Below are 26,732 nucleotides of genomic sequence, written 5' to 3' on the forward strand. Positions count from 1 at the left end.
TATGGGATCTCAGTTTGGATACCAGGGATTGAACCGGGCTGCAGCAGTGAAAGCACAGAGTCCTAAACACTAAACCACCAGGGAACTCCCCTAGGATAAATTATTTTAAGTGTGCTTTTTTTTTTTTTTTGTCTTGTCTTTTTAGCTATTTCTTGGGCCGCTCCTGCGGCATATGGAGGTTCCCAGGCTAGGGGTCGAATCGGAGCTGTAGCCACCGGCCTACGCCAGAGCCACAGCAACTCGGGATCCGAGCCGCGTCTGCAACCTACACCACAGCTCACGGCAACGCCAGATCCTTAACCCACTGAGCAAGGCCAGGGACCGAACCTGCAACCTCATGGTTCCTAGTCGGATTCGTTAACCCCTGCGCCACGACAGGAACTCCTAAGTGTGCATTTTAAATTGACATTGGGGAGTTCCCGTCGTGGCGCAGTGGTTAACGAATCCGACTAGGAACCATGAGGTTGCGGGTTCGGTCCCTGCCCTTGCTCAGTGGGTTAATGATCCGGCGTTGCCGTGAGCTGTGGTGTAGGTTGCAGATGCGGCTCGGATCCCTAGTTGCTGTGGCTCTGGCGTAGGCCGGTGGCTACAGCTCCGATTTGACCCCTAGCCTGGAAACCTCCATATGCCGCGGGAGCGGCCCAAAGAAATAGCAAAAAGACCAAAAAAATAAAAAAATTAAAAATAAATAAATAAATAAATAAATTGACATTGGATATTGCCAGGTCTGCCACTACAGGGAAATATCTTCCTGTAGGTTGTGTGCTGGAGTGCCTATTTTCCTACACGTTCTTTAGTCAGTAAATTATCAAATACCTGGATCTGTGTCAGATTGGTGAACATTAGTATTTCAGTGTAGCTTTTTTATTGTTTTTCTTTTTGGCCGTGACCTGAGCTGCTGCAGTGACAATAGCAGATCCTTAACCTCCTGCACCACAAGAGAACTCTATCAGTGTAGCTTTAATTTGCATTTTACTGAGTGAGATTGAGCATCTTTCCATATTTGGAAGGAACATTTATATTTTTTTTTGAGAACTCTGTTGGCATCCTTTATTATTATCCTTTTTCATATTAGTATGTCAGGTTTTTCTCATTCATAGAAGATCTTTAATGTTACGGAGATGAGCCTTTTGCTTATTTATGAAAAGATTGAAGATATTTGTCTCAGATGGTCATCTGGTTTTTCTGCATTACAGAAGCTGTTGTTAGCAGTTTTTATTTAAATTATCAGTTTGTTTTAACTAAATGTTTTTGAGGTATTAGATCATATATAGGAAGGCAAATTATACAATAATTTTATTTTTTCTTCTAGACTCTTTTGGTTTCTTCTGTGTGTGTGTGTGCACGTGTGTGTATGCTTAAATCTTTGATCTGGAGTTTATTCTGATGTAAAGTGTGAGCTATGGATCTGGTTTTTTCCTAAATGGTTAACTAATTGTTCCCAGTACCCTTTAAAGCATAATCTTTTTTTCCCTCATTGCGGTGAAATGCCACCTTTAGCATATATTGAGGTTTTTTTTTTTTTTAAGGGCCACAAGTATGGCATATGGAGGTTCCCAGGCTAGGGGTTGAATCAGAGCTATAGCTGCCAGCCTATACCAGAGCCACAGCAAATGTGAGATCCAAGCCACCTCTGCGACCTATACCACAGCTCATCCCAAGGCCAGATCCTTAACCCACTGAGCGAAGCCAGGGTCAAACCCTATCATGGAAACTAGTCAGGTTTGTTACCCCTGAGCCACAGCAGGAACTCCACATATTGAGTTTTGATATGTATTTAGGCTCCCATATGTATTTGAGTTCTCTTTCTGGGCCGTATTTTCTGTTAATCTTTTTCTCTGTTCATGTACAGAACCCCACTATTTTAATAATCGTGACTTTATAAAATGCTAAAGTGCTTAATATCTGATAAGGTGAGAATCTCTTCTTAATCTTTTTTTCAGAATTTTGCCAGCAGTTCTTTTTTTTTTTTTCTTATTTTTAGGGCCATACCTGCAGCACATGAAAGTTCCCAGACTAGGGGTGGAATTAGAGCTGCAGCTGCCAGCCTATGCCATGGCCACAGCAAGACTGGATCCAAGCCACATCTGCTACCTACACCCCAGTTTGCAGAAGTGCCAGATTCTTAACCCACTATTCCACAATGGGAACTCCCTAGCAATTCTTTTTTTTTTTTTTTTTAATCTTTTTGTTGTTGTTGTTGCTATTTCTTGGGCCGCTCCCGCGGCATATGGAGGTTCCCAGGCTAGGGGTTGAATCAGAGCTGTAGCCACCGGCCTACGCCAGAGCCACAGCAATGCGGGATCCGAGCCGCGTCTGCAACCTACACCACAGCTCACGGCAACGCCGGATCGTTAACCCACTGAGCAAGGGCAGGGACCAAACCCGCAACCTCATGGTTCCTAGTCGGATTCGTTAACCACTGCGCCACGACAGGAACTCCCCTAGCAATTCTTGATTATTTTTCTTCATGAACGTTAGAATCAGTTTATTGGGAGTTCCCGTTGTGGTGCAGTAGAAACAAATCCAACTAGTATCCATGAGGATGGGGATTCGATCCCTGGCCTCACTCAGTGGGTTGGGGATCTAGCGTTGCTGTGAGCTGTGGTGTAGGTCACAGAGGTGGCTTGGATCCGGCATTGCTGCGGCTGTGGCTGGCAGCTGTAGCTCCAGTTCGACTCCTAGCCTGGGACTTTCATATGCCAAGTGTGTGACCCTAAAAAAAAAAACAAAAACAAAAACAAAAAAGAATCAATTTATTGTATAACCGGAGAAAAGTTTTTTTTGATCATTCTAGGTTTAGATTGACAGAATCAGTTGATGTATTTAAGTCTTCTTATCCAAAAATGCTGCATGTTGCATTTGCCAAAGTGTTTTATTTTGTGTTTCTTACCACTTGTGTCGCACATGTTCAGCTTATTTCTAAATATTTCAAAAGTTTTTCTTTTTGTTTTGTTGTTTTTTGGTTTTTATTAGTATAGATAGAATATTATGCCTTCTAACTGGCTGCTGTTGGGGATATGAAACCTATCGATGTTTTTTGGTTTTGTTTTTTTTTTGGTCTTTTTAGGGCCACACCCGCAGCTTACAGAGTTTCCCGGGCTAGGGCCTATGCCAGGGCCACAGCACCAGCGGATCCAAGCCACATCTGCAACCTACACCACAGCTCATAGCAACGCCGGATCCTTAACCCACTGAGGTCGTGGATTGAACCTTTGTCCTCATGAATGCTAGTCAGATTTGTTTCCTCTGAGCCACGACAGGAACTCCAAAACTTATCGATTTTTTAAAAATTAAGATATAATTGACAATATAACATTGTTTTTAGTTTTAGCTGAACACCATAAGGCCATTGACTTTTTTTTTAAGGTATATTTTTATACCGATCATTTTAACTAACTTCCTTGGTGTTTGGCATAATTTTCTACAATAATCTTAAGTCTTCAAATCATTTCATCTGCAAATATCTCTTCCAGATTTTTTTTTGTCTTTTGTCTTTTTTTGTTGTTGTTGTTGTTGCTATTTCTTGGGCCGCTCCCGCAGCATATGGAGGTTCCCAGGCTAGGGGTTGAATCAGAGCTGTAGCCACTGGCCTACGCCAGAGCCACAGCAACAAGGGATCCAAGCCGCGTCTGCAACCTACACCACAGCTCACGGCAACGCCAGATCCTTAACCCACTGAGCAAGGCCAGGGATCGAACCCGGAACCTCACGGTTCCTAGTCAGATTCGTTAACAACCTGAGCCATGACGGGAACTCCTAACTAACTTTAGATTTATCTATTTCATGGTTTGTTGCTTTTTTCTTCCAAAGAGCTGCTATTGTGTATTTATTAATTCTGTCATTTTTTTAGTTTTTATTTCATTCATTTCTTTCTTCATATTTTTTCTGAGATTTATTTTGTGCTTTTTCTATCTTCCTGAATTGAATGCTTCATTTATATTTATTTGATATAACTTAATGCTATGCTTTTTTATAAGCACTGCTTTAGCCGTAGCCCATAAGTTTTCCTATAGGTAGTTGTATTAGTTAGGTTGTGGTCTAAGCTCCCCTGACAAAGACACACTAAAATTCATCACTTGTGTTCACCTCCCATTGATTGGAATTCTTCATATGACTCCACCTAGAATCTAACTGGGCAGCTTTATGCTCATTTAAAGAGGGGGCGATGTTCCTACCAAAGGCGAGAAGAGGAAGAGACTGATTGATATTGAGGACAAGTTGATAGATTGTGCCACAAGTGTGATTTGTGATTTTTTTAGATATTTTGCAGTTTGTTTTTGTTTTTATTTTAGGGCCGCACCTGTGGCATATTGAAGTTCCCAGGCTAAGGGATCAAATCGGAGCTGCAGCTGCTGGCCTACACCACAGCCACAGCAATGCCAGATCCGAGCCTCGTCTTTGACCTGTGCCACAGCTCAAGACAAAGCTGGCTCCTTGACCCACTGAGCAAGGCCAGCGATCGAACTTGCATCCTCATGGATACTAGTCGAGTTTGTTTCTGCTGAGCCCAATGGGAACTCTGTTGCTTGGTTTTGATTTTAATTTTCAATTGTTTTCCTACTTTTTAAATTTCTAGTTGTATTGCATTATGATAAAGGAATATTATCTGTACTGTTTCTACTATGAGGAATTTATCAGGGCTTGTGGATATTCCATAAACCTTAGAAAAGATTTTCTCTATTAGTATATGGAGTTTAGCCTATGCCAATTAGATTTTGTTATCTATTATCATTTAGGTCTTTTATATTTCTAACTTCGCCCTCTTGCATTTTAATGGCCCAGAAAGACATAAAGACCACAAGAACCATTGTGTTTGTGTCTCTCTTTGTGTTCTTGTGCTTTTTGTGTATATTGATACTGCATTGTTTTTGCACTCAGAGAGAAGGGCAAACCATTGATAAAAGTTTGGTGAGGAGTTCCCGTCGTGGCGCAGTGGTTAACGAATCCGACTAGGAACCATGAGGTTGCGGGTTCGGTCCCTGCCCTTGCTCAATGGGTTAATGATCCGGCGTTGCCGTGAGCTGTGGTGTAGGTTGCAGACGCGGCTCGGATCCCGCATTGCTGTGGCTCTGGCATAGGCTGGCGGCCACAGCTCCGATTAGACCCCCAGCCTGGGAACCTCCATATGCCGAGGGAGCAGCCCAAGAAATAGCAAAAAGACCAAAAAAAAAAAAAAAGTTTGGTGAGTCTGGGCAATCTTATTTCCCAGGGGTTGGAGGCTGTCTCGTTCTAGCCCCTACATATACAGAGGGAAAGTATCCCTATTCCTAGAGCTTATTTTGTCTTACCTTAGGTTGAATAATAATGTTTTTCTTTAATCTGAGTGAATGTTTCTATTTTTTACTTATTACACAGGTAATTCTGACTCGAAGGACAGAAGAGGTGAGCTATTCACCTTGTGTCTGTTGTCCTTTTTACAGTGTACGATATTTGTGTTTCCTCTGCTCACAGTCTGTAGTAACCTTGTGCATCTCTGGTTGTTATGTGTTTACTTTTCCTTGCATTGTTTCCATATTAACCCCATGGAGAGGAGTAACAGAAACAAATATTCATTATATTTTTAAATGTAGATTACAGATTCCAAGAGCTATGATGTATTATAAACAGTGTGTCTTTATCACAATACCTTGTTAATATTATCCTTTGATGATATTAAGCTATAATTTCCACACCATTGTTAATTTTTTTCCTTTGATTACCTTTAAACACCCTAGCTTTTTGTTGTTTTTTTCCCTCATCTATAAAATGTCGACCTTTTGTCACTTTATATGGGTGTTATGAATTTTCAGCCCTCTGGTATAAAGTCCCTGTGGCTGGAGATGCTGTGTCAGAGGTCTAAGCAGGACTGCTATACCCCTAGTCACTGGAGAAGAGAAATCATGGGTACGCATGTATAGAAATGACACATTTTGCCTAGGACCATAGAAAGGCTACCGTTAAAGAGGGTAAAGTAGATTATCCAACAGCCTAAGAAATGATCATTGCATTTGAGTTTGGAAAATATTAATCTGGGAAGCAGTTTTTTTCATGGATTTCCTATTTTATCTAATCAGACTTTTTGAGATATTTTCTGATTCCATTATTTAACCATGCACAGTTTTTCCTGCATAAGTAATGGAATACTTGAAGGCTTATGAAGTCGCATTAAGTAGGGAACATTTGAATCAGAAAAGTAGATACTCTGTACAGCAAAAGTCAAAGTGGTAGGCTTCAAAATTAAACATGAGATCTATGATTCCTCGCTCTGCTTAGCCTTTTCTTACTCTTCAGCCTTTTCCTTGCCCCAGACATTACCCGTTTTACATAGCCGACTAATAGGGATTTGAGTAGTTTCAATATTATGATTAAAAAGAAATAAATTACCTTAATTATCTAGATTCTTACTAATTGAGACATACTAATATAGTAAGTCTTTTTTTTTGTCTTTTTGCTATTTCTTGGGCCGCTCCCTCGGCATATGGAGGTTCCCAGGCTAGGGGTCAAATCGGAGCTGTAGCCACCAGCCTATGCCAGAGCCACAGCTACACGGGATCTGAGCCGCGTCTGCAACCTACACCACAGCTCACGGCAACGCCGGATTGTCAACCCACTAAGCAAGGGCAGGGACCGAACCCGCAACCTCATGGTTCCTAGTCGGATTCGTTAACCACTGCACCACGACGGGAACTCCTTTTTTTTTTTACTTTTTTTTCTTTCTTTCTTTTTTTTTTTGGTAAGTCTTTTTAAGTTTAAAAAATAATTTTGTATAATTGCTTTTGACCAAAAAGGAAAATGAAGAGGCATACATAAAGTCAAGTGCTTTTTGAGAAATGAGGCTATTGTTTTGAAACATTTGCATTATAATGGGTTTTCTAATAATAAGCGAATGATATTTAGATGGTTAAGGGTTAGAAAAATTTTTTTTTCTTAATTTATTTTGCCTGTGCCTACGGCATGCAGAAGTTCCCGAGCCAGGGGTTGAACTTGTGTCACAGCAGTGACAGTGCTAGATCCTTAACCCACTAGGCCATCAGGAAAATAGCCAAGGGTTAGAAATTTTTTTGCATTGGCCTTTTGGATACTTTTGAACAGCAATAGCTGGTGTTTTAATTGACAGGGCATAAAAGAATATAAAGAGAGGAAGAGAGGAGTTCCCTTGTGGCACAGTGGATTAAGGATCTGGTGTCACCACAGCAGCTCAAGTGCTACTGTGGTGCAGGTTCAATCCCTGACCTGAGAACTTACACATGCCATGGGCACGGCCAAAAAAAAAGAGAGAGAGGAAAGGAGGCAATCAGCTTTGCTTCTTTTCTTTCAAAGTTGAAGAAACTGGTAATTTTCTCATGTGCATTATTTTTTTTAATGTCTTCTAAATTATTTCAGTAGAGCTAGGCTTTCCCTAATTTTGAAAAATATAAATAATATAAAATTTATCATTTTTACCACGCAGTTCAGTGGTATTAAGTATATTCACATTGTTGTGCAGTCATCACTACCATCTAATTTATCTATTCTGTGTATCTCATTTCAGTGAAATTATACAATATTTGTCCGTCTGTAGCCAGCTTTGCTTTTAAAGCATTTTCACTGGTGTTAGTTTGGATGATTTGTGTAATATATAGTAATGGATTAGATCCAGTTCTGGCATTATCTACCAAGTACCTCTTCACCAAGAAGTCTGTGGTCATAAGTATATTCTCTGGTCATTATTTAGTCTTCACTAGTTTTATATCTCAGTTTTATTAGTTTTGTTTATGGGAAATTGACCCTGAAATGGAGACTCCCGTGCAGCACCTGTCAGGCAGTGAAGTATTGGGTAAAGGGAGGAAATGAGATGCCATGTGGTTGGAGAAAGGCTATCAGCCAGTCCCACAGGAAACTCTGGAGGTAGAATAGGGTGGGAGGGAGGCTCTCCGTGGATCTGGGTACTCTCTTGAGCTAAGGGCGGTTCCTAGGGAAAGACTTGGCTGAGAGCCATTAGCTGCTGACCCTCCCAGCAGCTGGGTGATGGGTTCTTCGGTCCTGAAGGAGAATCTGTAATAATTGCTATTGTTCTCTTAAAGTTTGATCAAGACAGCGATGCCTGCTCCCATTCATAGCAATTGTCCCATCTAAGAAAATGCTATTGAATGGTTTTGATATATGCATTAAGGCTGGGGAGCGAATGGCATAGTAGCGTATTTGGAGAGGTAGTATATGCAGTGGTTAAATAACACGTGGGCTTTGGAGCTAGACCACCTGAGTTTGTATGTTGACTCTACCACTTACCAGCAGGGTGGGGTAGGTATTTAATTCCTGTGCCTCCTTTTGCCATTTGCAAGATAGGATGGGAACAGAATTTCCTTTATAGGGTTGTTGCGAGGAATGGAGTATCATTGAACTAGTGCTTGGTCAGCATATAGCAGTTGTTCAGCAACTCCTACTACCACCATCACTGTTTCCATTACTGTTAATTAGATGGGAGCCTAAGAGGATCAGGAATCTGTCCTTCAATCGGAATTCATGGAAACAAGGGCACTTCTTGGCCTCCCAAGGCAGAGTCACCCTGCAGCTTACTACCATAAAACTACCATAACTCTTTTCTTTATGGCCCGTGATATGGAGAAGTTCCTGGGCCAGGGAGTGAATCTGAGCTGCAGCTTTGACCCAAGCGGCAGCTGTGGCAATGCCAGATCCTTTAACCCACTGCACCAGGCTGGGGATCAAACCCACACCTCCAACCTGCTGCAGTTGGATTCTTAACCTACTGTGCCACAGCAGGATCCCAGTAGTTTTTTAAATTAGGGTATCACATGAAGAACTTATAACTGATATTTCTTAAATAGAAAGAACACAGGATAAGGCTTTTCTAACCAAACTTTAAATTATTTTAGATATAATAATTTATGTAACTGAGGTATTTTTAATATCTGGAGTAGTACACTATTAATATTTGTGAAGGAGTCCTTGAATGAAAGAGTTCTAGAACCAGGCAAGATAAACGTTCTATTACACTGCAGAGGCTCCTTAAAGTTTTTTAGCCTCAGATCAGATCACCTGCTCTCTGGCTTTTTCCTTCAATATTGTGCTAGATTTGGGGTCTAGAATGGGGTTGATGTTCTTGTTAAAGAGATTTTTGGGGATTATCGTAGTAAGTGACATTATTATGTCAACTTCGTTTATGATGGCTTTCCCCAAGCACCTTTTTAATAATATATTCATTCAGCACCTGTGAAGTGCTGAGGAATCCAGAAAGGAAGAAAAAAAAAGTTCCCTGTCTCATGGAAAAAACTTGTGAACACCAAGACTCAAAAAGTCCGCTCAGCTACCTGCTATTAGATATACCATACAAAGTGCTATGAAGAGAGCTTAAAAGACTCACTATACTGGTGGGGGGGAAGGCATGAAGGTGAGATATTGGCAGTTTAAATTAATATGGTACTTAGGAAAATGATCACTGGATGGGGTAAAAGCAAGGAGACATGTTTGAGGAGCCATGCATGGTTGATGTGCATGTGTTGGGAAGTGGTGGTGGTCTCTGCAGTGGTGCAATGAGCTCAGGAGTCCCAGTGTCTCCTGGTGATAAGAAAGGGCATGACACAGTCAGATTTTTGTTTTAAAAAGATAACTCCAGAGGTCCTCTGGAAGATGGATGAGCAATAGAAATATAGGGCTCCAAATGGTAATTTTGCCCAAGACAACAGTGATTGGTTTCAGCCCAGAGGTTCGGGCTCTTGAAGCTGTTTTTAGAGCACTTAGTAACTTAAAAGGAAGCACTTAAAACTATAATGCCGGAGTTCCCGTCGTGGCACAGTGGTTAACAAATCCGACTAGGAACCATGAGGTTGAGGGTTCGATCCCTGCCCTTGCTCAGTGGGTCAGGGTTCCGGCGTTGCCGTGAGCTGTGGTGTAGGTCGCAGACGCGGCTCGGCTCGGATCCTGTGTTGCTATGGCTCTGGCATAGGCTGGCAGCTGCAGCTCCGATTCGACCCGTAGCCCGGGAACCTCCATATGCCACGGGAGCGGCCCAAGAAATGGCAAAAAGGCAAAAAACAAACAAACAAACAAACAAAAAACTATAATGCCTTTGAGAATTGATAAATACTTCTGCCAAAAAGTGTGGCGACAAGAAAAAAAATGGGCCTTAGAAACTGAGGCTAAAGGAGGATAGCTTTTACTTCACTGATTATTTGACCAAGGTGTGTTTTAAGTCCTTGGGTGACTCACTTGTCTACATGTGAGCCCTTAGAATAATGTGACCCTTTGTTTTCTTGGAAAGGGAATATAAGCAAATAGATAACTATTGTCCCAGACCACTGTTTTAGTACTTTTAAAATGATACCCTGTGGCCTGAGTCTAGGAAGTGAATTTTTTTTGCTTAGAATGGATGGTTGGGGGATGGAGGGTGGGGGTGGGTGTGGCAGGGAATGGACCACTGTTCCTGTCTTGCCTGTATCATGCAAGGCCACTTCTCCAGAGGGCCCAGATCAGGACAAGGCTAAACATGATGACGTTATGAATCTGTCCAGATTGGGAGGAGCCCTAGGAGGGTGACTTGATTCTGAGCCCATCGTCAAGTCTGAGATTTGATACAAGGAGCTATAAATTCTCTCCTGCTTTCTTAATAGATCTGAGTCTCCTTTGCCCATGTAGCCCTGGGGACATCTTTACTATCTGTATTGTCTTTTTTTTTTTTAAGTTTTATTGAAGTATAGTTGATTTACAATATTGTCGCAATTTCTGCTGTGCAATAAAATGATGCACTTATACATTCACACGCATCCATTCTTTTTCAGATTCCTTCCCCATATAGATTATCACAGAATATCTGTCTTGTCTTGATGTGAGATCTCAGTTCCCAGTCCAGGGATTAAACTTAGGCCACAGTGGTAAAAGTGCTGAATTCTAACCACTAGTCCACCAGGGAACTCCCTGCGTTGTCTTTAACTATATCAAAAACATGGGTGTAATTCAGATGTCAAGAGGTAAAATCTGACTTTTATGATAGAGGACTGTTTGACCTGAAAGCTTTGGAGAGTTAACAAAGCACTGGAAACATTGTAAATTAACTATACTTCAATAAAACTTTAAAAAATGAAAAAACAAAGAAGTGTTATTTTTCCAACAAATACACTCTTAGGAAAAAGATAATTTTATGGTTACCAGAGACATGGGAGAGGGTAGTCGGTGGGAACATTGGATGAAGGCAGTCAAAGGGTACAGGCTTCTGTGGGAGTTCCCATTGCGGCTCAGTATAGTGAACCTGACTAGTACTCATGAGGATAGGGTTCGATCCCTGGCCCTGATCAGTGGCTTAAGGATCTGGCATTGCCGTGAACTGTGGTGTAGGTTGCAGATGTAGCTCAGGTCTGGCATTGCTGTGGCTGTAGCTGTGGCTGGCACCTGCAGCTCCAAATCAACCCCTAGCCTGGGAACCTCCACATGCCACAGGCATGGCCCCAGAAAGCAAAAAAAAAAAAAAAAAAAAAACCAAAAAAAACCACAGTTCCTGTTGGCTCAGTGGAAACAAATATGACTACAATCCATGAGGACACAGGTTTGATCCCTGGCCTCACTCAGTGGGTTAAGGATCCGGTGTTGCTGTGATCTGTGGCGTAGGTCACAGATGCTGCTCGGATCTGGCATTGCTGTGGCTGTGGTGTAGGCCAGTGGCTACAGCTTCTACTGGACCCCTAGCCTGGGAACCTCCATATGCCACGGATGCAACCCTAAAAAAACAAAACAAACACAAAAGGTAGACTTCCAGTGTAAGATAAATAAGTATGAGGAATGTAAGGTACAACATAATAAATATAATTAACTCTGCTGTATGTTAAATATGAAAGTTGTTAATCCTAAGAGGTTATCGCAAGAAAAAATTTTTTCTATTTAAATTTTGTATCTGTACGAGATCATGGATGTTCACTAAACTTACTGTGATCATTTCATGATGTAAGTCAGATTTTTATGCTGTACACCTTAAACTTTCTGTTTCTGTGAATTTCATTACTCTTAGTAGCTCATATAATGGAATCACAATGTATTTGTCTTTTTGTGACTGGCTTACTTAGCATGTTGTCTTCACTGTTCATCCATATATGGTAGCATATGTTTCTTCCTTTTTATTTTTTATTTATTTATTTTATTTATTTATTTATTTATTTATTTATTTATTTATTTATTTTTGTCTTTTTGCCTTTTCTTGATCCGCTCCCGAGGCATGTGGAGGTTCCCAGGCCAGGGGTCCAATCGGAGCTGTAGCTGCCGGCCTATGCCAGGGCCACAGCAACGCGGGATCCAAGCCGTGTCTGCAACCTACACCACAGCTCACCACAACGCCGGATCTTTAACCCACTCAGCAAGGCCAGGGATCAAACCCACAACCTCGTGGTTCCTAGTCGGATTCATTAACCACTGCACCACGATGGGAACTCCTATTTGTAGACTTTTTAATGATGGCCATTCTGACTGTTGTGAGGTTGTACCTCATTGTTAGTTTTGATTTGCATTGCTCTAATAATTAATGATAATTGAGCATCTTTTCATGAACTTACAGGCCATCTGTATGTCTTCTTTGGAGAAATGTCTCTTTAGGTCTTCTGCCCCCCCCCCCCTTTTTTTTTTTGCTTTTTCGGTCCACACCTTTGGCATATGGAACTTCCCAGGCTAGGGGTGGAATCAGAGCTGCAGCTGCTGGCCTATGCCACAGCCACAGCAATGGGGATCTGAGCCACATCTGTAACCTGCACCACAGCTCAAGGCAATGTGGGATCCTTAACCCACTGAATGAGCCCAGGGATTGAACCCATATCCTCATGGATACTAGTCAGGTTTGTTACCACTGAGCTACAACAGGAACTCTCTTCTCCTTCGATTGGGTTTTTTTTGTTGTTGAGTTGTATGAGTTGTTTGTACATTTTTGAGATTAAGCCCTTGTTGGTTGCATTATTTGCAAATATTTTCTCCCATTCTGTAGGCTGTCTTTTTGTGTGTTTTTTTTTTTTTTTTAATGATTTCCTTTGCTGTGCAAAAGCTTGTACGTTTGAGTAGGTCCCATTTGTTTATTTTTGTTTTTATCTCTATTGCCTTGGGAGACTTCCTTCCTTTTTAAGACTAAAAATATTTCATTATATATAGTATACTACATTTTGTTTATCTCTTCATCTGTCAGTGAACATTTGGTTGCTTCTGCATTTCAGCTATTGTGACTGATGTTATGAACATGAGTTCATAATTGAAGTATAGTTGACTTACAGTGTTGGGTTTCAGGTGTACAGCAAAGAGATTCAGTTATACATATATATACATATTCCTTCTATCATGGCTTATCAGGATATTGACTATAGTTCCCTGTGCTGTACAGCAGCATCCTGTTTGTTTATTTATTCTCTATATAATAGCTTGCATGTTAATCCCTACCCCCCACCCATCCTTTCCCCACCCTTTTCTCCCTTGGCAACCACAAGTCTGTTCTCTATGTCTGTGAGTTTGTTTCTGTTTCATAGATAACTTTATTTGTGCCTTATATTAGATTCCACATGTAAGTGATATCATATGGTATTTGTCTTTCTCTTTCTGACTTGACTTCACTTAGTATGATAATCTCTAGGTCCATACGTGTTGCTGCAAATTACATTATTTCATTCTTTTTATGGCTGAGTAAAGTATTCCAGTGTGTATATATACCACATCTTTATCCATTCCTCTGTCAGTGGGTATTTGGGTTGCTTACATGTCGTGGCTGTTGTAAATAGGTGCTGACAGTGAATTTTTTCACATTATGATTTTCTCTGGCTATATACCTAGGAATGGACTTGCTGGATCATATGTCAACTCTATTTTTAGTTCTTTAAGGAACCTCCCCACAGTTTTCCATAGTGGCTGCACCAATTTACATTCACACCAACTGTGTAGGAGGGTTTCCTTTTCTCCATACTCTCTCCAGCATTTGTTATTTGTAGACTTCCTAATCATGACCATTCTGATTGGTGTAAAGTGATACTTCATTGTAGTCGTGATGTTGAGTATCTTTCCATATGCTTTTTGACCATATGTATGTCTTTGGAGAAATGTCTACTTCAATCTTCTTATTTTTTTATTGTTTTTATGTAATTGAATTGTATGAGCTGTTTGTATATTTTGGAAATCAAGCCTTTGTTGGTCCCACCGTTTCAGATTTTTCTGAATGTATTCTTTGGGGTATGTACCCAAAAGTGGAATTGCTGGATCATATGGTAATTCTGTTTCTAATTTTTTTTTGACTACATGCATGGCATGCGGAAGTTCTTGGGCCAGGTATCAAACCTGCAACACAGCGGTAACCAGAGCCACAGCAGTAACAGTGCCAGATCCTTAATCTGCTGAACCACCAAGGAACTCCTATTTTTAATTTTTTATGGAACCACCATACTGTTTGCACAGCACCTATCCTATTTTACGTTTCAACCAACAGTGCTCAAGGGTTCCAGTTTCTCCACATCTTGGCCAAATTTGTTATTTTCTGGGACTTTTTATAGTAACCGTCCTGATAGGTGTGAGATTGCTCCTCATTTTTATAGTGGCATTTAAAAAAAAATCAATGCAGTGTCCTCTCGTATAAATTACAATATAGTTTTTTTTTAATTAAAAAAAATTTTTTTTGTCTTTTTAGGGCTGTACCTACAGCATATGGAGATTCTCAGACTAGGGGTCAAATCAGAGTTGTAGCTGACGGCCTACACCACAGCCACAGCAACACAGGATCCAAGCCTTGTCTACAACGTACACCATAGCTCTCGGCAACGCCGGATCCTTAACCCACAAAGCAAGGCCAGGGATCGAACCTACATCCTCATGGATGCTAGTCGGGTTTGTTAACCACTGAACCACAATAGGAACTCCCTGCAATATATTTTTAAAGGTTTATTCTATTTCTTGTGTTACTCTGCTGTCCTTGGTATTTGTTGGGGTTGCCTGTAGGGCTCTGGAGCATTGAGTGGATTAGACTGCTCACAGTAATCCCTTCAGGAGCACAAACTGGACATATCCTAAGTCAGGGGCTCAGTCATGGTTTAGTAAGTTGGACACAAAGCAGAGCTTTTCTCCTCCTTCATCTCTTGTGACTGCCTAAAATAACCTCAGACGCACCACCTTTGTTCTTTCTCTATCTTTAGGCTCACCCAGGAAACCCTCCATGGACCTAGAGTAGTGCATCCTCTCTGGCTGCCAATTTTAACCAAAGCAAAACAAACAAACAAACAAAAATTTGTAAGACATCAGTGATATTTAAACAGTAACTGAATGTTAGATTAAATCAAGGAATTAGTATCAAGAAATAGTACCCCTTTTTAAATAGGGTCAGGGTATTGTGATTATTAAGAATCCTTATCTCTTAGTGCTACCTACTGAAGTAATTACAGCTGAAATTATATGTCTCAGAATTGCTTTAATGTAATCCAGTAGGGTGGGTATAGTCCAGTGGTTCTCAACATTCAGGGTAATTTTCCTCTCAGAAAACATTTGGCAATGGCTAAGGTGATTTTGGTCTTCACAATTGGGGGTTTGCTACTGGTATCTAATAGCTAGAGGCCAGAGATGTTGTTAAACATCCTACAGCACACACTGCAGCCCCCCCACAACAGAGACTTACCTATCCCCTAATGTTATTAGAATGGGCTTGAGAAACCTTGGTATAGGTGAAAAAAACTTACATATAGTGATATTGTCAAAGTGAAATCACAAGTATACAGGCATTTTAGTGTTCTCTTTACTCTTGTATAGGTTTGATAGTTTTTCATAATAAAAAGTTATAAAATATATATATATATGTATATGCACCTTTTTTTTTTTAAATAAAGAAGCCGTCAGCACACCCCACTCTATATAGAGCACTGATTTTCCATCTGACACCACAGCTTGTTCGGCCTTGGAGTGTTGGTAAGCCTTTTGTTAAATACCCTGCTACTCCAAGGCCTACTTTCATCCCCAATCCTGGTTGACTCTAAGCTTGAGGTGTTTTCCAGGTTCAGACTGGTAAAACTAATACTTAGCTTTCAGCTAGAGATTCTTCAGCTCTGATTGATCTCTTCAGCAGTCTAATCCCATCTGCTTTGTCTTCCAAAAATCCCTCAAAGTTTCTGGTCTGCTGATGCCACTCTTTGCTGCCTTCCAGATGCACTTTTTTAATTTCATTAGTATTTTTATATTTCTTCTATTATTCCAGTGTCCTTTTGGGAAAGAAAGAGAAATTAAATTATATTTCAGCTCACTCTCTTGAGCCAGATATCTCTTTTTTGTTGATGTTTTGTCTTTTTTAGGGCTGCACCCATGGCACATGGAGGTTCCCAGGCTAGGGGTCCATTCGGAGCTGTAGCTGCTGGCCAGCACCACAGCCACAGCAATGCCAGATCTGAGCCTTGTCTGGGACCTACACCGCAGTTCTCATCAATGCCGGATCCTTAACCGGCTGAGCAAGGCCAGGATCAAACCTGCGTCCTCATATCTGGATACTAGTCAGAAATATATGGCTTGGGAACTCCAAGCCAGATGTCTCTAGTGACCTTCTTTTAATACTTAGTATATGTGATTGGCATTGAACAGACGTATTTAGTGGTAAGCCATTAGTTATTTTATTCATTCACTTAGTGTAGTCCAGTATTTGTTTAGTAGCTACTCTGTGTGTTAGGTGTTATGAATATAGTAAGAAGCAAAGGAGATTTGTTTTCCTTGCCCTTGAAAAATTTGTGGTCTAAAGAGGGACGCTCATTAATCAACTATATGCAAATAAGTATATAATTACGAAGTGTAAGAGATATTAGGTGAAATAACAGAATACTCTGTGAGACTAATAAAGAAAATAAGATCTGGAGTTCGCATCGTGGCACAGTGGAAACGAATCCGACTAGGAACCCCATAGAGGGTTCAATCCCTGGCTTTGCTCAGTGGGTTAAGGATCTGGCGTTGCCATGAGCTGTGGTATAGGTCGCAGATGCAGCTCAGATCCCGTGTTGCTGCGGCTGTGGCATAGGCTGGCGGGAGGTTGTTATTGGCCAGGGTAAGGATATTAGATTTCATTCTAAAGGCTTGGGAAAACATCAAAAGATCTTACATAAGAGGGGAACATGATCTGCTCTGCTTTCTTAGAGATCACTCTGCCTGCTTGTTGGAAAATAGATTGGCAGAGGACAGAGACTTACTGTGATTCAGTTGACAGAGTACAGAGATTCAGACAAGAATGGTGGCAATAGAACAGTAAAAAAGGCAGACAAGTTTGAGCTATTGGTTTTAGCCCTAAGACATATAACTTGCAACTGGATTGGATATAGAAGATAGCATGGGGAAGGAATTAAGGAGATTTCCACATTTCTTACTTGAGCAGCAGGATGGGTGGATGGCAGTGCTAGCTACTGAATGGTGAGGGAAACTTTTTAGACCCAGATAGAGAAGAGTGCCAAGGACAGACATTTAGAGATTTGTGTTAGAAGAGCAACAGCTAGTTAGGGAATATAACATGGAGCAACTGAGAGATAGAAGGAAAATCAGGGAGTTCTTGTTGTGGCTCAGCAGTAATGAACCCAACTAGTATCCATGAGGATGCAGGTTTGATCCCTGGCCCCACTCCCGTGGGTTAAGGATCCACCATTGCTGCAAGTTGCAGTATAGGTCGCAGATGCAGGTCGGATTCTGAGTTGCCGTGGCTCTGGTGTAGGCTGGCAGCTACAGCCCTGATTCGACCCCTAGCCTGGGAACCTCCATAGGCTGTGGGTGCGGCCCTAAAAAGACCAAAAAAAAAAAAAAGGTATGGCGTCCAGTTTCTCTTCTCTGTTTTCATCCTACCTAATTTGGTGGTCGTGTTTGATTGAGTCAATTATTCCCTCCTCCTTGAAAAATTCTGTTCTTAGCTTACATGACAGCACATTCTTCTGGATTACCTCCTACCTCATGACTGTTGCTTATGAGTCAGTTTAACTAGCTGATCTTTTAAAAGAATGTAAATCCATTTATATCTCTTCCCTGTTTGAAGCCCTCCAATCACATAGCGTTCCTCATCACATTCAGAATGAAATCCACATTCGTTACCATTGCCTTCAACCCCTAAGTCTTCTGGCTTCTGCCCACCTCTCTAGCCACATCTTATACCGAAACTGGTCTTTGTGCTTTTTCTTGAACCTACCAAACTCCTAAGGGCTATTGTGCTCGCCATTCCCTCTGCCTAGAAAGGTCTTTGCACAGATCTTTGTGTGGTTCACTTCACATCACGTAGACCTGTGCTTAGTGCTTCAGACCTTCCAAACTGCTCTAACATAGCCAGCCACTGCTCCCTCCCCCAAACCCTTCACTTTCTAGCGCCTTACCCTTTTTTTCTTCCTGTCACTTGTTCCCATCTGACATCATTGGCTTGTTCATGAATAGTTTCCTCTGCTTTCCTCCCTCACCTGTTTGTTTGATCACCTCTCTATTCCCAGTATCTGGAACAGTGCCTGGAATACAGTTGCTGGTCCACAAATATTTTTTGATTTAACGCTGTTAAGGGGTTGAATCAGATGAGGATGGGAATGTTTCTATTGGATTTGGCAGTATGCCATTTGTTAGTGTCCTCGCTGAGCAGCTTAAATGCACCACTGAGGGTAGGAGTCAGAGCAGAATAAATTAAGGAGTACCCATAGATAAGGTGTTAGAGAAAACAACTGTTTTATAAGACAACTGTCGTGAGAAGTAAACTGTGAAGAGAGACATGGAGCTGGCTGTTGGTGGCTGGAGGAGGGTAAATGAGGTCAAGAAGAAAGTCTTCGAGGTGACAGCAATAGATGTAATCCAGAGCATGTATGAGAGTATTGGCCTTTACATGGGGGGACGGAGAGAACGGAAAGTGCTGCTGCCAGAAAGGATAGAAAATGGTGAAGATGGTTACCAATTCAGACTGGTTCTGTAGTTTGTGGTCGGGGCATGAAAGTGGAAGAGGAGGATGAGGCAGCACCTGGTCCGCTGTTATGAGGCTCAATATGGAGTGGAAAGGAAGCCAGGCCCTATGGAGTGGAGGGCAGAGTTACTCTATCTCCAAGCCAGATGTTGGTATAGTTGGGGTCCTGGTGAAAGGTGGCTGTGACAAAGAAAAGAGTACTCAGCACTTTTGGATACATAGTGCTTAAGAATCTAATCATGTCCCCTTGATTTAATCAGGAACGAAATTCTCTGTGCTAGGAAACCATTTGGGTTTTTGATAGGAAAATTGTCTTTTTTCCTTCCTCTCCCATCTTTTTCTAGAAGAACCCATTCTGCCTGGAAGAAAGTACATTGTTGGCCCTGCACACCAGCTTGCCATCAGGGTTGGATGTGTTCATGCTTTCAAATATTTGAGTATTTCTTATGTGCTAAGCACTGTTTTTGTTTTTGGATTTATAGCCAAAGTCTCTACCTACAAAGAGCTTTCATTCTAATGCAGGGAAACAGAAAGTAAACAAATGTGTGATAAGTCAGAGATGGGCTGGGCACATCACCCTGTGCTGTACCCCTTTCATCGCCCGATAGACCTGGGCTGGCAGTTGGAGGTATTCTCTTTTCGCTCTCTTTCCATGCCTGACCATCTGCAGAAGCATTGGAGGAGTGCTTCTTCCTCATCAGGTGTTTCCCTGAGCGGCCAGCTTGAGGCCCCCATTGCATGCATTGGTAACAACATGTTTTGTTCTCTTGCTTTCAGATGAGACGCCAATTATTGCAGTGATGGTGGCCTTGTCCTCTCTGCTAGTGATCGTGTTTATTATCATAGTTCTGTACATGTTAAGGTGAGTGCTCACGCTTCTGCATTCTCTAGGACTCTTTCAACCGCCCAGGGCTTCCGTAAGCCCACACAGTCCAGAGGACAGTAGGATAAGGACAATGAATGGGATGGAAGGGAATGACTAATGATAGTCCTCCGAAAATTGAAATGCTGCTTAGAAATGTTTTAAAAGCTGTACACGGGAGTTCCCGTCGTGGCGCAGTGGTTAGCGAATCCGACTAGGAACCATGAGGTTACGGGTTCGGTCCCTGCCCTTGCTCAGTGGGTTAAGGATCCGGCGTTGTCGTGAGCTGTGGTGTAGGTTGCAGACGCGGCTCGGATCCCGAGTTGCTGTGGCTCTGGCATAGGCCGGTGGCTACAGCTCCGATTCAACCCCTAGCCTGGGAACCTCCATATGCTGCGGGAGCAGCACAAGAAATAGCAACAACAACAACAAAGACAAAAGCCAAAAAAAAAGGCTGTACATGGCCTTCCTTAACACCCAGCCCAACATCTGTCCCAAGTCTTGTCCTCCAACTCCACTTCAACCTAAAGCCCAGGACAGTGGTTTAGAGGTTGAGGGAGGAAGACAGTCTGTTGTTACCAATAGGTGTTTTAAGATCCTCAGAGGTAGTCCTATTGAAGCAATAAAGGTCACTTTATTTCTGGTTGGGGCTTTGTCCCCAAACTCCTCTAAGATCCCTGACCCCTGCATGCTGAACTGAACCATGTGAGTAACAGGGTTCCTCTTTCTGGCTTTCTTTCAGGGTCTTCAAACAGGGATCAAAAGCCAGGGAGGGGAACCTAAGGGAGGGGAGAGGGAGATGCATTTGTTCTCTTCCTGCAAAGTCACCACCCTAATTAGGTTAAACTCTGCCTTCATTTTGGCTTAAGCTGCTCTCTGCTCCCTCTGTTCTTCTGCAGGGATAAAGAGAGGAGAACCTTGTACACCCCTGCAGTTTGTCATATGTCTTCACCTTTCTGTAGGAGACGTGTGGCCAGACCTGTGCCCCCACCCAGACTGAAGCACTGGGGTTCGCCCTGCTTACAGTGGGAAAATACCAGGGTTTTTGTTAGATAGTCTTACCTCTCTCTGGCCCTATGCCCCCACCCCCCACTCCCCACCCCCTACTGTGCTCTACCCACATGTCCTGTCTCTACCTGGTATGGCTGTGATCTCCAGTGAATTCTAGAACCACAGCTGCACAGAGGAGCCATTCAAGCCAGAACATACTATGGGATTACCTGGGTTGCATTCAGTATGCTGAGGGTGAGCAGGAGCACCCTGAGGCATGCAGTCACCAGTGGAGCTGCTTCAGTGTGTGCAGAACCTGTCTCTAAAAAAGCCTATTTTGGACTTCCCCAGAAACAAATCCGACCATGAGGTTGTGGGTTCAATCTCTGGCCTCGCTCAGTGGGTTAAGGATCCAGTGTTGCTGTGAGCTGTGGTGTGGGTCGCAGACGCGGCTCAGATCTGCTGTGGCTGTGACATAGGCCGGCAGCTGTAGCTCCGATTCAACCCCTAGCCTGGGAACCTCCATATGCTGTGGGTGCGGCCCTAAAAAGCAAGCAAAACAAAACAAAAAATAAATAAATAAAAAAGCCTGGTTTTTTTGGTAAATGTATTTTTAAAGACTGAATTTATAAGTGGAACTGCAAAGCCAGCAATTGATCTCTCCTGACTCTGTACTTAGTATTTCACTATTAACATTTTCTCATTAGGTTTAAGAAATACAAGCAAGCTGGGAGCCATTCCAATTCTTTCCGCTTATCCAATGGCCGCACTGAAGATGTAGGTAAGACACCCCTTAATGACACGGGGAACCTTCATGGAGAAGAAAATCAAGAAAATAGGAGTTTCTGCATCCTAAAAGAGAAGACAAAAAAAAAAGACTTGAGAGAGCAGCCCTAGTTTTTGGACACCTGATTCATGAACTAGAACCCCTTCCTAATTTAGTCTCCAGATAAGGCTATATCCCCAGAGCACCTGACCAGCCTTCCCCCTTGTGCACTGCAGAGCCCCAGAGCGTACCACTTCTGGCCAGGTCCCCAAGCACCAACAGGAAGTATCCGCCCCTGCCTGTGGACAAGCTGGAAGAGGAGATTAACCGGAGAATGGCTGATGACAATAAGCTCTTCAGAGAGGAATTCAACGTGAGTTCTTTGCTGAGGCTGGTGTGTTAGCAGGGAGGAAGGCCCTAAGGTTAGGCCTTTTTGAGTCATGGGGTAGAAAACAGGCTTCTAATGGGTTAAGAGGTGAAAAACTTTTTACCAGGTTCATCTAACTCCTTTTCTATGTGATCATGGACAGGAAATGAAAAAGATGTGCCTTACCTCCTTCATCTATCCATCCATCCACTCATTCATTCATCATTGTGTCTGTTACTTTAATAAATACTTACCAAGCATCTGGTATGTGCTGGGTGCCAGAGATTTTCTGGGGAGCAAAAACAGATCTAGTCCCTACACTCAGGGAACTTGCTGTCCAGTAGGAAAATCCTCATAAACAAGAACAGAAATAACTAAGTTCAAACAGCAATATAGGACATGAGGAGCTGATGTAGAGGTGTAGCAGCTTATATTAAAAGGTGGCCTTTTAGACTTGAGAGCAGGGGTCCCAGGGTATCTTAAGCAGACAATAGTAGATCTGTGTGGAAAGTGAGGACCATGGCAGACTGCAGAGCACAGGCCTCAACTTACTTTGGGTGGTATTTAGACTCGTATGTCTTATAACTCCCTCAAGGAAGCAGAATATATTTGTGAATCTGCTATCCACCAGTTGATTCCAGTCCACCGGTTCTGATCCTAACTCAGAACTTCCTTAAAAAGTGATGTTTTGAAAGTCCCACTATAGGGCCAGCTGGTTAAGGACCCGACATTATGTCCGTGAGGATGCAGGTTTAATCCCTGGCCTTGCTCAGTGGGTTAAGGATCCAGCATTGCTGCAGGCTGCGGGGCAGATGCGGCTCAGATCCAATGTTGCTGTGGCTATGATGTAGGGCACAGCTGCAGCTCCAGTTTGACCCCTGGCCTGGGAATGTCCATGTGCCATAGGTGCAGCCATTTAAAAAAAAAAATTTTTTTTTTAATTGAGAGTTTAGACAGGGCTTCGAAGAAAGGGGGCATGGGGAACGTTCTGGGCATATCAGGAGCAGGCTGTCAGTGGTGAGGGTGAGTGAGGGAAGGGCATATTCAAAAAGTAATGAAGGGCCCAGTGGCTGAAAGGCAGAGTAGTAAGAGATGAAAATGTAGATGACTGGGCCAGGCTATAGATCTTGTAGATTGTCATGAAAGGAGTGGTTTCACAGACCAACCAGATTTGTATTGTGGAAAAAAAAAAAAAAATGACTCAGACTGCTAGTTAGGAAATAGCTCATGGAGATAGAAGTGGGAAAATGCAGTTAGGGGCTGCAGCCGTTGAGACCAGAGGTGCTGATAGATTATTTAAAGTAATGATTAGGGAGAAGGGAATGGATTTGAGGACACAGGAGCAGTTCCAGAGTGGGCTACTTCACCAGTTTGGGCATTGTTCAACTTCCAGTCCTTCGTACATTTCCACTCAGCCACACGTCAGCTTTGTCTCTTAAGCTGACTCCTCTCCTGATGCCAAAATGACTGCCCCAGTTCTAGGCACCACATGAAAGTAAACAAGGTCCAGTGGGAAAAGAAGGACTCTTTCTTCCAGTGTGGTTTTTTTGTTTGTTTTTGTTTGTTTTGGTTTTTGTTTTTTGCTTTTTAGAACTACCATAGGTGCAGCATATGGAAGTTCCCAGGCTAGGGGATACTAGTCGGGTTCATTTCTGCTGAGCCACAACAGGAACTCCCTGTGTGTCTCCTTTTATTAGTGAGGAAAGCCTTCCCAAAAGCTTCTGGAGATTCCCCTGGTCACATGCTCCTCAAACCAGTCAGAGACAAGGGAATAGGCATTCTGCAGCTGGCTGAGACCACTCTAGATTATTAGAGTGTCGTGTACAGGATAGGCAGATGATCTGCAGAACAGGGGCTCTAGTAGCAAGGAGGAATGGTTGTTGGGTAGGTGGGTCACCACTCGTATCTGCTCCACCGTCAAAGGGCGGGCTTGGGGGAGTGGATGGTGATGTGGTCAGATTTGCACTCAAAGAAAATCACTAGCTTCAGTGTGGAGAAGAGATGGGCAGAAACCAGGCAAGAGTTCAGGGAATAACTTGGACACTTTTTTCTGGCTGTTAGAAAAACAACACCATTTAATGCTCTTTATTAAGAACATTCACCTCCTCCCACAAGATAGCACCCCAGCCTCAACACTATAGCGAGGTCTCCACTAGGCATTCTACTGTTTTGTAATCTGTGGTGCCAGCTGCTTCTGGGGAATGGGGTATGTGACCTGTGGCCATGCTTTTTCTGTGAAATGAATTCTGTTTATGGAGGTCCCCTAATACGGCATTCCAGTGAATACCTGGATAGAAGTGGTGTTCCTAGAGGCATGGTAGGTGAATTTAGGTAGGTACTGTGACAGCCAAACAGTGCTCCCATGGCCACTATGTCCATGTGCTCATTGGGCCTGCACTGGGGTGGTAAGGGAAAGGCCAGCCAATACCTCCTGGGTCTTGTAGTGAGCACCATCTGGTGGGCATGTACGTGGAGCATAAATATTTCTTGTCTTGTCCCAGTTGTCTGCTACCCAGGCATGGTTTAAATCCTGACATCCAGTGAAATAGATAGTGTGATACCTTGCTTGAAGTTCTGTTCACCGGACGGATTTCTCTTTTATACTCATTTAGAGCCATACCTTAAATAGATTATCCCACTGCAGCCTACTTCCAGAATGGGCTAGCATGTCTCACAGTGTCGTTTGTACACTAGGCTGGACTTTTCTTCTTTAGTTAACTGTTAATATCATCAGGAAGTCAGAGGTAGCTGTTGAAAGAGTGGGTGTTTGGCAAGCATTCTGTGCACATCACTTTAGCTGAATTCTGAACATGTCCCAATTTATAGCTTATTGAGTCGCAGAATACTTAGTTGATGATGGGCAATTGAAGTCGTATGGATATCTAGTGTCCCACGGTCAGGCTTACAGTCTACAAGAACCCAGGGCTAAGTTGGGAACATGATCTTGCTGACAGGATTGTGATCTTGTCCCCAAATCCTAAGGTTTTTCATTATGATTCTCCTGTTCAGCCTTAACAACAGACATTTAGGCCCCCATAGAATCTACCAGAGCTAATTTCTCTGTGGCCTGAATCATCTAGAGAGCCTTCTCTTTGCAGATCACTCAATAAATGAACCAGAGCAGGACACCGGCATGTGATACATGCTGTATCCAAAATCCAAAATGGCCCAGCAAGCATCACTCCTCTTCCTTGAAATGTGTGTGTGTGTGTGTGTGTGTGTTGGGGGCGGGGTGGGTAGGAGTAGCAACTTGGCCTTTACTTTGGGGGCTGATACCCTGACATGTTGCAGGCCTCTGACTTTTAGAAAACTTGGCCAAGGTGGCCCGCACCTTATTTTTATGTCTAGCGTATACATCTTAGATACATAATATCCTGCTCTTCAGGTCCTATCAGCTTCATGTCAGCAGCATAGTTGTCAGGGTAATGTCCTATGAAACAGTGAAACAAAAATCTCAATGAGCTAGATCACAGTAGAGAGAGGTCAAGATGATTTATCACAGAAGCTGCTTCTTTCACAAGAAAGGGAAACTGCTTCATGTACTCTTTGTGCATCATAAAGGGGGAAAAAAGTGCACTTGCCTCATTAATGGTGATATTCCAGGGGGTTATGTTAATCTCTAGGAAGATGGGCACATCTGGAAAAGCAACTTTGGATCTGCAGCTCAACATGATTCATGTGTGATATTATACTGACATTCTTAAAAACTGTTCTTCACTGGGAGTTCTCTTGTGGCACAGTGGGTTACGGATCCAGTAGTTGTCACTGCAGTGGCTTGGGTCACTGCTGTTGTGCAGGTTCAATCCCTGGCCTGGGAAATTCCACATGCCGTGGGTGCAGCCAAAAATAAAACCAAAACTGCACCATCTCTGGCATGTAAATGGATTATCTCATCATTATCCTGCAACTTTTAAGTCACCTGTAGCAGTTAGGGTCTCTGTGACTCACCTAGGGACCTAGCCTTTTGACAAAGAAAGATTACTGCTCCAGCAACTTGAATTTGCTCTTGATACTGTAATGGTTCCTGTTCAAAGGGATAGAGAGCCAGTGTGGTTATTCTGCTGCTTGCTATAGAATTCCATTTCAACCATACATTGGGGAAATATGTAGTTCCTCACATGAGGCCAATTCAAGCCAAACTCATTCCATATCCTGGCCTACAAAGGCTCCATTCTAACATAAAAGCATAGAATAGTGGCATTCTGAATTCCTAGGAATTAGTTGAAGGCCAGCACCCAATAGACCCAAAAAGATGTATTTCCCTTTGCCCAGTGGAACTGCCATGGTAAATAGCTACAGATTTTTTTTTTGTATTTTTGTCTTTTTTTAGGGCCGCACCCGTGCCATATGGGGGTTCCTAGGTTAGGGGTCCAGTCAGAGCTATAGCCACTGGCCTACACCAAAGCCACAGCATCGTGGGAGCCAAGCCATGTCCACATCTGTGACCTACTCAACAGCTCATGGCAACACTGGACCCTTAACCCACTGAGCGAGGCCAGGGATCCAACCTGCGTCCTCATGGATGCTAGTCGGGTTCGCTAACCACTAAGCCACAACGGGAACTCCTACAGATTCTTAAGGGAAGGTGAGACAGAAGGTTCATGGTACATGAGTGTTGATGTGCTGTGGTGAGGTTCTTTCTTATATGTGTCCATCATTGAAGGGTTCTAGGTCTATGAACTGACTCAGGCCTGGGAATTGGATGAAGAAGGGCCCTTCTCTAGCATCGGAGTCTAGTCAGATGCCCTCAACTGCCCTGAGCTGGCTGGCTGGCTGGCTGTATCCCTTTTCTGTTTGGGGAAGCTTCACAACAAATTATCCACCTCTGAGCCCTGCTGAACCATGGCCTCTGAGACTTTTTTCATCCCACTAAGATCAAGAAGCCTAT

General features: G+C 42.8%; 1 protein-coding gene across 2 annotated transcripts in view; it reads left to right on the top strand.

Moving 5' to 3' along the window:
* The window catches only part of PTPRA (protein tyrosine phosphatase receptor type A), a 159,682-nt gene that overhangs the window by 99,701 nt on the left and 33,249 nt on the right, over nucleotides 1-26,732 (top strand). The window contains exons 5-8 of one of the 2 annotated variants that reach the window (XM_047771472.1): nucleotides 5,359-5,385; nucleotides 19,637-19,721; nucleotides 21,419-21,492; nucleotides 21,714-21,850. In XM_047771472.1, coding sequence (XP_047627428.1) covers nucleotides 5,359-5,385; nucleotides 19,637-19,721; nucleotides 21,419-21,492; nucleotides 21,714-21,850 — 323 coding nt within the window. The remainder of the gene's footprint in view (nucleotides 1-5,358; nucleotides 5,386-19,636; nucleotides 19,722-21,418; nucleotides 21,493-21,713; nucleotides 21,851-26,732) is intronic. The other variant, XM_047771473.1, reaches the window with a different exon arrangement.

This window comes from Phacochoerus africanus, chromosome 3, assembly GCF_016906955.1.
Source record: "Phacochoerus africanus isolate WHEZ1 chromosome 3, ROS_Pafr_v1, whole genome shotgun sequence".
Taxonomy (NCBI): domain Eukaryota; kingdom Metazoa; phylum Chordata; class Mammalia; order Artiodactyla; family Suidae; genus Phacochoerus; species Phacochoerus africanus.